The sequence below is a fragment of the Budorcas taxicolor genome, chromosome 2, assembly GCF_023091745.1.
Source record: "Budorcas taxicolor isolate Tak-1 chromosome 2, Takin1.1, whole genome shotgun sequence".
NCBI lineage: Eukaryota > Metazoa > Chordata > Mammalia > Artiodactyla > Bovidae > Budorcas > Budorcas taxicolor.
In genome coordinates this window covers 8,372,622-8,387,586 of record NC_068911.1, presented here as the reverse complement: position 1 = coordinate 8,387,586, position 14,965 = coordinate 8,372,622, and the positions used below count along the sequence as shown (strand labels likewise).

The 14,965-nt window shown below is 50.9% G+C and overlaps 1 protein-coding gene across 1 annotated transcript in view; it reads right to left on the bottom strand.

The window, feature by feature from the left end:
- Positions 1–11,261: 11,261 nt before the first annotated feature.
- The window catches only part of PRKRIP1 (PRKR interacting protein 1), a 34,144-nt gene continuing 30,440 nt past the window's right edge, over positions 11,262–14,965 (bottom strand). Inside the window, exon 6 of the mRNA XM_052656636.1 lies at positions 11,262–11,648. Within this exon, the coding sequence (XP_052512596.1) occupies positions 11,479–11,648 (170 nt within the window). The 3' untranslated portion in view covers positions 11,262–11,478. The remainder of the gene's footprint in view (positions 11,649–14,965) is intronic.

Here is a 14,965-nt window from a genome sequence, read left to right as displayed (position 1 = left end):
CCTTCCGCGCTGGCGCCGCTCCCGCCGGGACACGAAGACCCGAGGACGGTGCTCATCTTTCCTGGTTCCTGGGCGCGCCGCGGGTGGCCGTGAGCAGGGATCCGCGCCGCGGCAGTGATAAGAGCCGGAAGCCTGGGCATCCCTCGCTCTCCCTCCCCAGCAACGGAATGGGGAGGCTGCGCTTTCTCTGCCCCTGGGTCTGGCCCGCGAGTCCAGGGAAGGGTGAGCCCTAGTCTGCGGGACGCGTGTAGGTCTGAACACAGAGTAGGAGCACCACGTTCCCAGGGTGAGCCCCGGAGGACGCCCAGGACCGGTCACTGACCCTGTGGACGGGTGGGATCTCGTTATCAGTCTGCCGGGCGGACGGTGGGTGGCGGGGGGAGAAGGGGTGTAGAGGAAAGGAGGCTCCGTTGGGGAAGGTGTGGGCGGCCACGCTCTGATTTGCCAGGTGGACAGCGACCCCAGGCCTAGCACACACCCAGAGCTGGTCACCCGGAACCGCAGCCCCACCCACCAGGCCCAGCGAGACCTACGGGGTCCTCACCCAAGTGCAGCATGCTTGGTGGGCAGAGCCCTGGGGGAGAAAGGGTTTTCCTCGGTGCCTCTGGCTCTTTCCGTTCCAGGCTGCAGGGAACCTTCTCAGCGGGAATGGTGAACTCTCCGGTTTTATAACCCAGACATTCAAACAGGAACGGTCTTTTCAGGAAGTGCATATGGGTAACTCACTGAGAGGAGAGATGGGTTCCCATCCACCCACCGTGCCAGGCGGGCCCTCGGAGCCCTTCCTGCGTGCCCTACATAGGATTTTTCCATCTGTCACAACAGCATGGCACCGTGACACATTTATCCAAAGAGAAGAAAAAAGAAAAATTCCATTCCTGTCGCCCAGTCCAAGTTTTCTGACAATTGGATGAGTAAATGTTAGCAGGTATGCCAGGCCAGATCCATTTATACTTCAAGACCCATGCTGAGAGCCAAAATGACACCTTTTATTCCAAGAGGACACTTAAGAGCGGACTAAGCTAGTTTCCCTGTGTTTACCGCCCTAACAAGGGAATGAGGAAAATCCTGGGGTCTGATTACTGCCCCTCCCACCCGTGGCAACAGGAAAGAGATTGTTGTATTTCAGGGAGCAAAGTCCACAAAAAACATAGTGTGGCTTTCACACCTCTGGCAGTTGATAAAGTGGACTGGAAAACAGGAAAAACATTCTTTTTAAAAAGTTTGTTTTTAATTTATTTGTTCACCTGAAACTACCACAACATTGTTAATCGGCTATACCCCAATATAAAATGTTTTTGGTATTCAAAAAGGAAGAAAACATTCTGAACACTTTGCTAACGGCTGCAATTGCATCACAGGTAAACATTGTTTGAGCAACAGAGTCCTTTGCTTGAGTTCTCACTTCTGAACCCTGATTGCACATCCTTTAGAAAGCTTACTAGGCCTGGTAGCCACGCTCCCACCCCCAGGTACATTTATCCAGCCTGTCTGGGCAGAAGTAGAATGTAAGTCATAATTACCAGGGCTTTCCAGAGCTCGTTTACTAACCAAACCCAGAAAACAGCGTTCCCCACCCTATGAGATTAAGCATGCTGACAGCACCAAGTTGAAAGGAGAGAAATTTAATGATCACAGTACTCACAGTTGCAGAGCCCATTCAGGTGCCCAGGTTGTTGCATGGGGGTTACGCAGAAGCCAAGGTGGTTCAGGTCAAGGTGCATAGTACTAGCCGCTCATCAGGGAGGTCTGGGTTCCAGTCTCTGCTGACACTCCCATGGCTGGTGGTCTGGCAAGTCACCGCCTTTTCTGAGGCCTTGGCCACCCCATATTTGAAAAAGGCAATTCTGGGAGGCACGTCCCAGAGGTCACCCCCATGCCGGTTACCTCATCCACTGTGACCCCTCATTCCATGAACACTGTGGTCCTTGCTGTCTTCCTCCCTCCCCCAGCTCCTAGCCAGGATGGCCTCCTCACTGGCGTGGACAGTGTATCCAGTCCCTTGACCATTCACTCCTAAAGCCCAGCGCTTATCATCACCCTCTGTGAACTTCCGAGGATCGAACCCTGTGCCCCGGCAGTGAGTCCTAACTGCTGGACTGCTGGGGAATTCCCAGTGTGAACTCTTAAATTCAGATATCCTGCTTTCTGACCCTTCTTCCTCACTCAGTCCCCAGCACTTCCCCGACCCTGTTGACAGCCATCCTTCTCCCCCTCAGTCTCCTCTCCACTCCCTCTGTGGCCTCTCCCCCGCACATCAGACTATAAACCTCTCAGAGAGCTGTCATCACTTCCTTCGTTTCCTCCTCAGCCACCTGGAGTCACAGCCCTTTGTACTGCTAAATCCAGATGTCCCAGCCAATGCCCTGTGTGCCCCTGCGTCCCCCTCCTTCCACCCGGAAACCCTCCTTTCTTCGGTGAGCCCACCAGACTCTACCCCGCACCCCACGCGGGCGTCTCTTCTTCCGTCTGTCCACTCGATATGGGTGTTTCTCAGGATCCTGTCCCAGTCCCTCTCTCTACACTTCTCCCTGAGTTTTCTCACCCACTCACTGTTTCGCCTGAGGGCTCCTGTATCATCACCTATAACCCTGATCTGTTCCCAGCCTGGCAGGACGTGTCCCATGGCCCCCGCTTCACCATGCCCACAGCTAGAGTCCTCATGGTTCCCTCACATACCTGCTCCACCTCCTGGTCCCCTACCCTCTTAGGGAGGGTTCCACCACGAGGCACAGCTGGTAACTCTGTAGATTTGTAGAACTCTATAGATCTGACTCCCCACAAGGAGAATTCAAGTCCTGTGAATTCTCCCACTGAAATGTCTCTGAAATCCCCCGAGCCCCTCTTTTTTGCTCTCCCCACCTCGTGTCTCTTCTAATTCAGGCCATCGTCACCTCTGGTTTTTGATCTGAGTTTCTGATCTGAGCTAGTGTCCACTCATCCTGGAGGCCTGGGGCCCATGCCCACGCAGCACCCTGAGCGTCACCAGCCTGACTTTCTTGTCTGTATCCCTTATCAGACCCAGAGCCCTTGAAGGTGAGGATCGTGTTGCCCAACAAAGTGCAGTTCAGAACCCTTTGGATTTCAGCCTAGTGTTTGCTCAATAAATGTTTGCTATGGGATCTTCCCTGGTGGTCCAGTGGTTAAGAATCCGCCTGCCAATGCAGGGGACGTGGGTTTGATTCCTGCTCAGGGAACTAACATCCCAAGTGTGTGACACAACTTGAGAAGCCTGCTGCAGCGCAGATGCGCCCCCCCTCAAAAAAAATTTTTTTTTGCTACATCCTGGGGAACAAGAAAAGGGAAAATTGCCTAAGGACTTGCCCCAGGTTAATTTCTCAGGTGGTTCTCCTTACTGATCTATGTTATTAGGTAGAGTTGTAGATCACTTTGGAGAAGGCAGTGGCACCCCACTCCAGTACTCTTGCCTGGAAAGTCCCATGGACGGAGGAGCCTGGTAGGCTGCAGTCCATGGGGTCGCTAAGAGTCGGCACGACTGAGCAACTTCACTTTCACTTTTCACTTTCATGCATTGGAGAAGGAAATGGCAACCCACTCCAGTATTCTTGCCTGGAGAATCCCAGGGACAGGGGAGCCTGGTGGGCTGCCGTCCATGGGGTCGAGAAGGGTCGGACATGACTGAGCAACTTCACTTTCACTTTTCACTTTCATGCATTGGAGAAGGCAATGGCACCTCACTCCAGTATTCTTGCCTGGAGAATCCCAGAGACAGAGGAGCCTAGTGGGCTGCCGCCTATGAGGTCGCACAGAGTCGTACACGCTGAAGCAACTCAGCAGCAGATCACTTTAGTCATGTATGCTGGACAGTAAACATAGAGAAACTTCCAAAGGGGAGGAGGGGAAACCGTGCCTGTTTCCAGTGGTGATGGAAGAAACAGTTTCCACACAGCCCTCCTCCCACGTACCTTGGAAACCAAATTTAGTTAACTCTGGTTTAGTTACGTTCCTATTTTCAAAAGTCAGTAGAATGTCTCTCCTCTAACTCAGTTTCCCCCCCCCCCCCCATATGATAAATGTTGAAAACAGAGAATTAAAATAATGATGGTACTTTCTATGCTCCAAACCAGTGTTTTTCAAGGTATTGGTGGTAGCGGTGTGGTGTGGGGATCCAGAGTAGCATCTCCTGAGGTTCAGTTCAGTTGCTCAGTCGTGTCTGACTCTTTGCGACCCCATGGACTGCAGCACGCCAGGCTTCCCTGTCCATTACCAACTCCCGGAGCATGCTCAAGCTCATGTCCGTGGAGTCGGCAATGCCATCCAACCATCTCATCCTCTGTCGTCCCCTTCTCCCACCTTCAATCTGTCCCAGCATCAGGGTCTTTTCAAATGGTACCTGCTTAAAATGCCTAATCATGGCCAGAGCTGTGATGACTCACTCTGGGGGGTGTGGCTGGGGTGGGTCTGGGTGTTTCAGGCAGGCTCCTCCCCTGCTGCTGAGCTCTGGGCACTAAAGGCAGCAAAAGTGACTGTGCCTACTTGCAGGTTTGTAGGTTCTTCCTGCCGTAGGGGCAGTTTTTTCAGGTGTGCACAACTTGCTGCTAAGTCGCTTCAGTCGTGTCCGACTCTGTGCGACCCCATAGACAGAAGCCCACCAGGCTCCCCCGCCCCTGGGATTCTCCAGGCAAGAACACTGGAGTGGGTTGCCATTTCCTTCTCCAATGCATGAAAAGTGAAAAGTGAAAGTGAAGTCGCTCAGTGTCCGACTCTTCGTGACCCCATGGACTGCAGCCCACCAGTCTCCTCCGTCCATGGGATTTTCCAGGCAAGAGTACTGGAGTGGGGTGCCATTGCCTTCTCCGGTGCACAACTTACCTGCTTGATTTCAGTCACTGAGATTCGCTGAGTGACATCTGTTTCGCACCTATGACATCCCAAGCACCCTGCTGGCACTGGGGGTCAGCAAGGAACAGAACACGCGGGTCCTTACTGTCAGAAGCTGAGTGGAGTCTGGGGTCGCGGGGGCTGCGGGTGTGGCAGGGTGCAGGCAGGTGAACCAGTGATGGAGCCGGGGAAGAAAGGGAACAGGTGGTGAGTGGATGGAAAAAGGAGGCCTACAGGAGCGAGGAGGCGGGAAATGCTTCTGGAGGCGGGGCCACTGGGAGCGAGAGCGGGGTGAGGGGGGTAGGGGGGGCAGAGGCTGGGTTGAAGGCCTCAGCTCCTATTTTAAGTGTAATGGTGTTTCAGGGAGAAAGCCAATTCTGACTCCCTTGTTGGAACTGTGTCTTTGACTTGCTTTCCATTGCTTTTATTATTATGATCATACTCAGTGGCTTGCCGGGAGGACCCTGCCCCTCTTCTTGACTGGAAACTAACGCGCCTTTTAAAGGCTGGGAAAGATTGAGGGCAGGAGGAGAAGGGGACGACAGAGGATGAGATGGTTGGATGGCATCACTGATTCGATGGACATGAGTCTGAGCAAACTCTGGGAGCTGGAGATGGACAGGGAAGCCTGGTGCACTGCAATCCATGGGGTCGAAAAGAGTCAGACACGACTGAGCAACTGAACTGAACTGAAAGTGCCTTTGTTCAGCTCAGGGAGAGAGTTTGTCCACCTGTGAATAGACGAGATTAGCACACCCCTTCCTCACTGCTTCTCACTCTGTATTCTGCCTTTTGACTTTAGTTCCTCATTGCTTCTTTCTCTCTGACTTATAAAAGAACCTGGCATCCAGACCCCAATAAGATGGTTATTTTGAGGCCCTAGCCCACCACTTCTCAATCTGCTGACTCTCCGATTTAAGTCTCTCTCTTGCTTGCCTCAACACCTTGTCTCTCGGATTCACTGGCCTGTCGTGTGGCAGGCAGAGTGAGCTTGGACTCTGTAACAGTGGAAGTCCGACCTTGAGGACTGAACCCCGAGGGGAGGCAATATCTGGTTTCTGCTTTTTTTTCTTTTTTCACCATGAGGCATGTGGGATCTTAGTTCCCTGACCAGGAATTGAACCTGCGCCCTTGCATTGGAAGCTTGGAGTCTTAACCACCAGACTGTCAGGGAAAGCTCTAGTTTCTTTTAAAAGATCACTCTGGTTGCTGTGTGGGGAACAGATTTGGGGGTAGGGGGTGTCGTCAAAATCAAATTCTTGTGCCTGACATGCGGTGAGGCCAAACAAACGGAAAGGCTGGCGTTTAGAGCAGAGAAAGGTTTACTAGTCCAGGAGGTGCCAACTGGGCGGATAAGAGGTTTGTCTCAAATCCATCTTGCTGGCTGGAGTGCAAAGTTTATAAAGGCAAAAAAAAAAAAAAGGTAAAGAGGAGGGATCTTTGTGATTTCAGTTTCCTGAAAAGACCTCAGTTGCCTGCTTCTCAGTACCGCTACCATCTAGTGACTCTGTGTCACTGGCGATCTGTCTGTGTGTTCCTGCAAAACAAACTCATAAATCATGGTCTTGTGATTCCTTAACTTCTTTCTCAGAGAGAGCAAAAAGGATGGCTGAGGCCTTTTGTTGTTTACTTAGAGCCGAGGTGACTGACTGGTGGAGAATTTCCTGGTCAGCCCCTGCTGTTTTCAGGCCCCTTCGGACCTGCTCTTTGCTTCTGTGTTCCCTTCCTTCCCTAATTAGTAACCGCTTGAGTCCACTCTTTTGAACTCAGGGAAGGTCTAGGAGACTATAAAGTCTTTTTCTGTAAACAAGAAATAGGGGACACAGAATGGCATTTGTCCCCAGGAGGGCCCTGCAGGGTCCTGCTTGGTTTCAGTCCCCTGTTTTCTTTGGTGCTTCTCAATCTTGAAGTCCCCTCGAGATTGCAGGACAGAAAGGGTATAAGGTTTTGGACAGGGGTTAATCATGAACTCGGGAGAAGCCCTTTGTTTCAGGGGGACTTGGTTTCAGAGGGGCCTGAGTGGGAAGAAGGCACAGCATCCATCCAAACTAGAGATGCTGGTGGTGTGTGCACTCGGGTGAATGAGGCAGAGACAGCGAGAGTGAGCAGGTCCGGTGAGATGGATGGATGTGGGGAAGGGGTGAGGAAAAGCAGGAACCAACCGTGACCCTGACTCTGAGGTTAGAGGCTCAAGCAACTGGGTGGAAGATAGAGGAGGAGCGTGCTTAGGGGATGTGGTCAAGGTTTTGTGTTTTTGCTGTGCCAGGTCTTTGCTGCTGCGTGGGGTTCTCCCCAGTTGCGGTGCATGGGCTGCTCGCTGCGGTGGCTTCTCTTGCGGGGCACAGGCTCGAGGCGCGTAGCTGTAGCTTGTGGGCTCAGTGGTTGTGGCGCGTGGGCTCAGCTGCTCCACAGCGTGTGGAATCCTCCCAGGCCAGGGGTTGAAGCCATGTCCCCTGCGTTGGCAGGTGGATTCTTATCCGCTGCGCCACCAGGAAAGTCCAAGTCGCAGTTTCCTTATGCGAAGCTCACAGTGCTCATCAGACAGCCCAGAGGAGACGGCGGGTGGGTGGATGCAAAGTCTGGGCCCCAGAGGGAAGGGGCAGCCACAACTCAGAAGACAGGCTGGTATTGAAAGCCACATATTAGGAACGATCCCCTGGGGCCTGAGTGTTGACAACGGAAGGCAGTGCTCTGGGTCACCCCCATGTTTGGGTGAGCAGCAGTGAGACAAGCAAGGGGAGGACAGGAAGCCCGGCGGGGAGGCAGTGCCCTCAGGGACGCCGGCAGAGGGGTGAAAACGGAACAGAGTGCCACCGAGAGGCTGAACTGCTTCCCAGGCGGTGCTAGTGCTAAAGAGCCTGCCTGCCAATGCAGGAGACTTAAGAGACCTGGGTTCGATCCCTGGGTTAGGGAGATCCCCTGGAGGAGGGCATGGCAAGCCACTCCATTATCCTTGCCTGGAGAATCCCATGGACAGAGGAGCCTAGTGGGGCTACAGTCCATGGGGTTGAAAAAAGTCAGATGTGACTGAAGTGATTTAGCATCCAAGCACGAACCGTTCCTTCCCCAGGGAAATACGGGGTTAGGTTTCTGTGAGCCTCTGGTCCCATCAGTAAAGATCAATACACAACTTTTAGCATTTGTGATTCTTGGCTGTGCTGAGTCTGGTTGCTGCCCAAGGGCGTCTCTGGTTGTGGAGAGCAGGGGCTGCGCGCTGGCTGCACCATGGGCTTCTCCTCGCCGTGGCTTCTCTCATTGCGGGGCACAGGCTGTACGGCACAGGCTCTGTAGTTGAGGTGCTCAGGCTCACCTGCCCCATGGCCTGTGGAATCTGCCCGGACCAGGGACTGAAGCCATGTCCCCTGCATTGGCAGGCGGATTCTTAACCCCTGGACCACCAAGGAAGTCCCACAACCTTGATTTATGTGTGTCTTTGTTTAAAGACCCTTTCAGCAGTAGATATTACTAATGCACCATCTATGAACTCACAGCACCTGATTCATGCCTGAACAAAGCTGCTCTAAGACACACCCAGCCTCCCTGAGCTTAGGAACACTAGTCTCTGCACTTTAACACGATGCCCAGGGGGGCCGTTTAAAATGGAAAAACCATGGAGAAAAAGCACAAAGATGCAGAAATGGCCTGCCGTTAAGTAGACAAGTATAAGCTGAAACCAGAGGGCAGAGTGTTGCCTTATTTGACTTCAGCTGGCAACGGTGCATCGGGCAACTCAAAATTTCACCACTGTGCACATGTCTGCACCTGGCCGCAAAAGTATCGATTTGGGGTTACAAATCAAATTGAGTGACCAGGCCAGTTCACAAAAGCAGAAGGCGTGGACCACGAGGAGCGACTGTATTTAAGACTATTAGACGCTGTGGCACAAGTCTATACTATTATGCAAACACACGCACATACCACACTCGGGGTGGGAGTGGCTCACTACAGGAGGGCCTTCAGCCTGGCACCCTCTCTGCCAGGTTTGGGCTTCTCACACCCCTCCCTGCAGTGGCCCAGCCAGTGGCTGGAGCTGGGAGGATGGACGCTGCAGTCACAGCCGGGTTCAGGTGGCAGCGCTATACTTCCTTGCTGGGGGATTATTCGTCAAACCCACTTCACCTGCCTTCACTCAAGGTCGTTTAAGGCTGGCAGTCCCCTTAGCGGTGCAGAGCCTTCACAGTAAGGTGTTTGCTAAGTAGTCTTCCAGCAGCTTGGAGGCACCTGTGCCTAGTTGGAGCTGAGCTGGTTAAGACCAGATGGGACCACTGACCCTCCACGTGGGTGACCTTTTGATGTCAGAGATCCGCCCTCAGAGGGTGCTAAACGTCTCCATTTTTTTTGTGGCCTCGAGCGGGGAATTGAGGGGATGGTGCTTGCAGGATCTTAGTTCCCCGATCAGGGAAGGAACCTGGGCCTTTGTCAGTGGGAGTGTGGGGTCTTAACCATTAGACCACCGAGGAAATCCCGTGCCTCCATTTCTGAAGGTGCAGAGGCCTGTAGCTGAGTTCCATCTGTGCAGGACAATGATGACCACACCGTTTCTCAATCACCTATCCCCACGCCCTCCATGCCCGGACCAGCCTGTTTCTCCGTTTGCTCTCCCACAATGCACCCCAAGCCTCTTGCCTTCTGGGAGGCAGGCCTGAGGTTTGTTCTCTCTCATTTGGCCGCCTTCTGAACAAACCCTCTCAGCTGTGAGCCTCGGCGTCTCGGCCTGCTGGGCATCAGGCAAGATGAACCAGGTTCGATGACGGTCTGAGCCGGCTGGGGGTAAGCCCAGACGGGCCTTCTGCCCGGGGCTTGTTAGCTGGTGCTGTGTCAGAACAGCTGCCTCATCCTTTGGAAGACCTCTGGGTGATGCTGTGAAAGTGCTGCACTCAATATGCCAGCAAATGTGGAAAACTCAGCAGTGGCCACAGGACTGGAAAAGGTCAGTTTTCGTTCCAATCCCAAAGATAGGCAATGCCAAAGAATGCTCAAACTACCGCACAATTGCACTCATCTCACACACTAGCAAAGTAATGCTCAAAATTGTCCAAGCCAGGCTTTAACAGTACATGAACTGTGAACTTCCAGATGTTCAAGCTGGATCTAGAAAAGGCAGAAGAATCAGAGATCAAATTGCCAACATCCATTGGATCATTGAAAAAGCCAGAGAGTTCCAGAAAAACATTTACTTCTGCTTTATTGACTATGCCAAAGCTTTTGACTGTGTGGATCACAACCAACTATGGAAAATTCTTAAAAGAGATGGGAATACCAGATCACGTGACCTGCCTCCTGAGAAATCTGTATGCAGGTCAGGAAGCAACAGTTAGAACTGGACATGGAACAACAGACTGGTTCCAAATTGGGAAAGGAGTACATCAAGGCTGTATATTGTCACCCTGCTTATTTAACTTTATGTAGAGTACATCATGAGAAACACTGGGCTGGATGAAGCACAAGCTGGAATCAAGATTGCCGGGAGAAATATCAATAACTTCAGATATGCAGATGACACCATGCTTATGGCAGAAAGTGAAGAACTAAAGAGCCTCTTGATGAAAGTGAAAGAGGAGAGTGAAAAGGCTGGCTTAAAACTCAACATTTGGAAAATTAAGATCATGGCACTCGGTCCCATCACTTCATGGCAGATAGATGGGGAAACAGTGGAAACAGTGACATACTTTGTTTTCTTGGGCTCCAAAATCACTGCAGATGGTGACTGCAGCCATGAAATTAAAAGACACTTGCTTCTTGGAAGGAAACCTATAATCAACCTAGACAGCATATCAAAAAGCAGAGACATTACTTTGCCAACAAAGGTCCGTCTAGTCAAAGCTATGGTTTCTCCAGTAGTCACGTATGGGTGTGAGAGTTGGACTATAAAGAAAGCTGAGTGCCGAAGAATTGATGCTTTTGAACTGTGGTGTTGGAGAAGACTCTTGAGAGTCCCTTGGACTGCAAGGAGATCCAACCAGTCCATCCTAAAGGAAGTGAGTCCTGAATATTCATTGGAAGGACTGATGTTGAAGCTGAAGTTCCTAATACTTTGGCCACCTGATGCGAGGAACTGACTCTTTGGAAAAGACCCTGATGCCGGGAAAGATTGAAGGCAGGAGGAAAAGGGGACAACAGAGGGTGAGACGGTTGGATGGCATCACCGACTCGATGGACATGAGTCTGAGTAAGCTCTGGGAGTTGGTGATGGACAGGGAAGCCTGGTGTGCTGTCCTCTATGGGGTGGCAGGCTCAGACACGACTGAGTGACTGAACACACCTTTACCTAGCTTGTTTGGCTTTCCTGGCCAGACTGGGTCGGGGGGTTGAGGAGGGAAGGGACAGAGGTCCACCTGGCAGTGTAATGGAAACCAGGGCCCGCTGCTCAAAAGCCAATAAAAAGAAACCAGGTTGGTGGAAAGGAAAGTTTGCTTTATTTTGGATGCCAGTGTAGAGAGGGGCCAGGGCAGATGCTTGTCCAAAAGACAACTCCCCCTCCACCCCCGCCCCGACAATCCGGGGCCAAGAGCTTTTATAGACTGAGGGAGGGGGGTCCATGCAGAAACAGCACAGTCAGCTCTCAGAGTCACCCTGCAGTTAGCCACGTGGCGGTCTGACCAGCGTTATCTTGACTGTTTTAAGTACAGTTGGTCTTCAGTTCCAGGGTCGGCTTCTTCCCACTTCCTCGAGGCCAGTTCTTGAAACTGCAGTAGCTTTTGTCACGGCCATGGGACCTCCCGGGTGACGCAGTGGTAAAGCACCTGCCTGCCAATGCAGGACATGCGGGACATGCACGTTCGATTCCTGGGTCAGGAAGGATCCCCCTGGAGAAGGAAAAGGCAACCCACTCCAGTATTCTTGCCTGGAAAATTCCATGGGCAGAGGAGCCTGGCTCGCCAAGAGTTGGCCACGACTGAGGGGTGAGCATACAGGTAAGTCAAGGCTACAGGCTGGTCATCACGTAGCTAACTTCTTCCACGTGATGGGGGTTTCAGCATCTGTAAGACCACTCACAGGATATGGCTCAGAATATTCTCTGTAGCTCTTGAGAAGGAACTAGGGGTCCTTAACATATGATTAAATTATGGTTATTTGGTTTCCTTTGACTCTTTTTTTGCCTCTACATTTTCTTAACTCTCTGATTAAACTTAGTCTTTGACTCAAGTTTTTCCACAAAAGGCAGGAGGGGACATGGGGGACAAAGATCATAAGGTCAGCAGAATTTTGGTAAAGTATAAAAGGTCCCAGCAGCTCAGGTACTCCATACCTGGGTTGGACGCCCAGGGCTCTGCTCTTTGGTCTTATTTCTGGTCTGTTTGTATATGCCAAGATATCCTTTGGACTCTGGGCCTAAAAATGTATCCTTAAGTTATGTTACAAATTTGCAACTAGATTTGTTCTGTAATGGGAAGAAACACCGGGATGAAATACCTTATGTGCAGTCGATTGTTACTGTATATTGTTACAGAACCGGCCCCGCTAAAGGAGCGGTGCAACACGGAATTCAGTCCCTGCTAACAGCCCTCCCGGAATACGACTTAATGTGTCCCTGTGTCACCTCACACTCCAGTTGTTGTTTTTGTTTATCACTAAGTCGTGTCTGACTCTTCTCGACTCCGTGGACTGTGATCCTCCAGGCTCCTCTGTCTGTGGGATTTCCAGGCAAGAATACTAGTGTGCATTCCCATTTCCTTCTCCAGGGGATCTTCCAGACCCAGGGATCAAACCTGGGCCTCCTACATTGCAGGCGGGCTGTTTACCATCTGAGCTACCAGGGAAATCCCATTTTACTGAGCACAGATGAAGACTGGTTTGTGCATGACTCACAGGCAGTTAATCACATTGGAGAAGATACTTGCCCACGAGTCCCTTACGCATACATTCTCGTCACTGCTCTGCTCACACGAGGCTTTTATTGGTTTACTTACTGGATTTGAAGAATGCTGTGTGTGTGTGTGTGTGTGTGTGTGCGCTTGCATGCCCTTGAGATTTGAATCTCAAGAATTGTTTGCTTTTAATGGAAAGATCTGGATATAAGAGTTAAACAACCGTTCTGCTGGACAGGAAGTTCTCAGGGACTTAAAAATTCCTGCACGGTATCTGTAGAAATCCTGGCTAAAGATTTGAAGGCCCTTGAACTAAAAGAGGGAGCCCCACTCTAGTATGTGGATGGTACCATTTGATTGCATGTAAGACAAAGGACGCCTGAGACCAGAATACAGTTTTGACTTTGAACTTTATGGTTGAATGAAGCTGTAAGGTGTCTGAGGAAAAGGCATAGTTCTCTGCCCTCTGTTGACCACTTGGGTTTTGAACTCTCACAAGGACAGAGTCTTGTCCCCTGACAGAAGGGAAGCTCTAGCTGGGCTTGCAGTTCCCACTATCAGGAGACAGTTGTGCTGGGTTCTGAAGCATTTGGATCTACAACTTAAAAAATATATATTATTTATTTGGCTGTGCTAGGTCTTAGTTGCAGCATGTGGGATCTAGTCCCCTACTAGTGATTGGACCTGGGCCTCCTGCGTTGGGAGCTTGGCGTCTTAAGCCACTGGATCACTAGCGAAGTCCCTGTGCGGAGCACGATGGGAAGTGGAAACCATACTCTGGAGAACTGTCGACAGAGATCACCCAAGCTTTGGCTGGTTCCAGGTCCGCTACACTGATTCCTCCCAGTGGGCAGGTGAACCCCGAACAGATCTTAAGCAGCCTTTCAGAATGAAAAAAAGAAAGAAATTAAGGCTTGGAAAGACAATTCAATGATTAGGACTTCTCAAAGTTGGGCAAAAGCAGGCACTCTCTCTAGCTGCTGGATGTCTTTACTGCTTGCTCCTTTAGTATTTGTGCCTGTGCGTGATCGTCGGTGCTGGCTCACGTTTTGTCTAGTTGTGGTGTGAGGGCTGCTTATTGCAGTGGCTTCTTTTGTTGCAGAGCAGAGGCTCTGACTTCAGTAGTCATGCAGTGTGGGCTCAGTAGTTACCGCTCGAGGGCTGAGTTGCCCCTGGCATGTGAAATCCTCCCAGAACATCGATGGAGCCCGTGTCCCCTAGATTGCAGGCAGATTCCTAACCATCGGACCAGGTGGTGGCGGTGTTCAGTTGGTCAGTCGTGTCCGACTCTTTGAGACGCCATGAACTGCAGCACGCCAGGCTTCTCTGTCCTTCACCATTTCCCAGAGCTCACTCAAACTCATGTCCATTGACTCAGTGATGCCATCCAACCATCTCATCCTGTCGTCCCCTTCTCCTGCCTTCGGTTTTTCCCAGCGTTAGGGTCTTTTCTAATGAGTCAGCTCTTCACATCAGGTGGCCAAAGTATTGGAGCTTCAGCATCAGTCCTTCCAATGAATATTCAGGACTCATTTCCTTCAGAATGGACTGGTTGGATCTCCTTGCAGTCCAAGGGACTCTCAAGAGTCTTCTCCAACATCACAGTTCAAAAGCATCAATTCTTCGGTGCTCAGCCTTCTTTATGGTCCAACTCTCACATCCATACATGACTACTGGAAAAACCATAGCTTTGACTACACAGACCTTTGTCCAAGCTGTTGGAAATTTCATCCAAAATCTTTTTCTGTATGTAATGATGCCTACCTCTTGTCCTGCCTGTCATTAATTTTTCAGCTGTCCTTAACTTCACTGTGACTTCTGATGTGATACATCTGATTAGTCTAACCAACAGAATTTCCTGTCCTGTTTTTCCTTGCCTAAGCTGAAATTTCATCCTTGTGACCTCAGATTAAAAAAAAAAAAATTCTTTTCTACCTGTCAAGGTTCTGTTAGGTGAGAATAGAAAACATACGTATTTTTCCAGCCTGTGTTCCTTTCTATTTAGTATCTAAGTGTTTCAGCCAAACTGCTAATGATTGGGACTCTCCAGTATGTAAGGAGGTAAGACACTGATTCCCTGGCTTGACCGTGTCCTAGATGAGATCCGGTGCCTAAATTTTAACAATGTGTGTGTCCCCCTCAGAGCTGGTCTTTGTCTGCCATTTTGATTATCAGTCTTGGGCCCGTGACAGTTGGTACCGAGGTGGTTATCTGTTTATTGGGATCAAAGTGCTCACTGGAAACTGGGAACAAGTGAATGTTTAAGTGAGCACTCAACAGCTGCATTCTTCAAGCCCTTGTTAGCCCTATGCTTT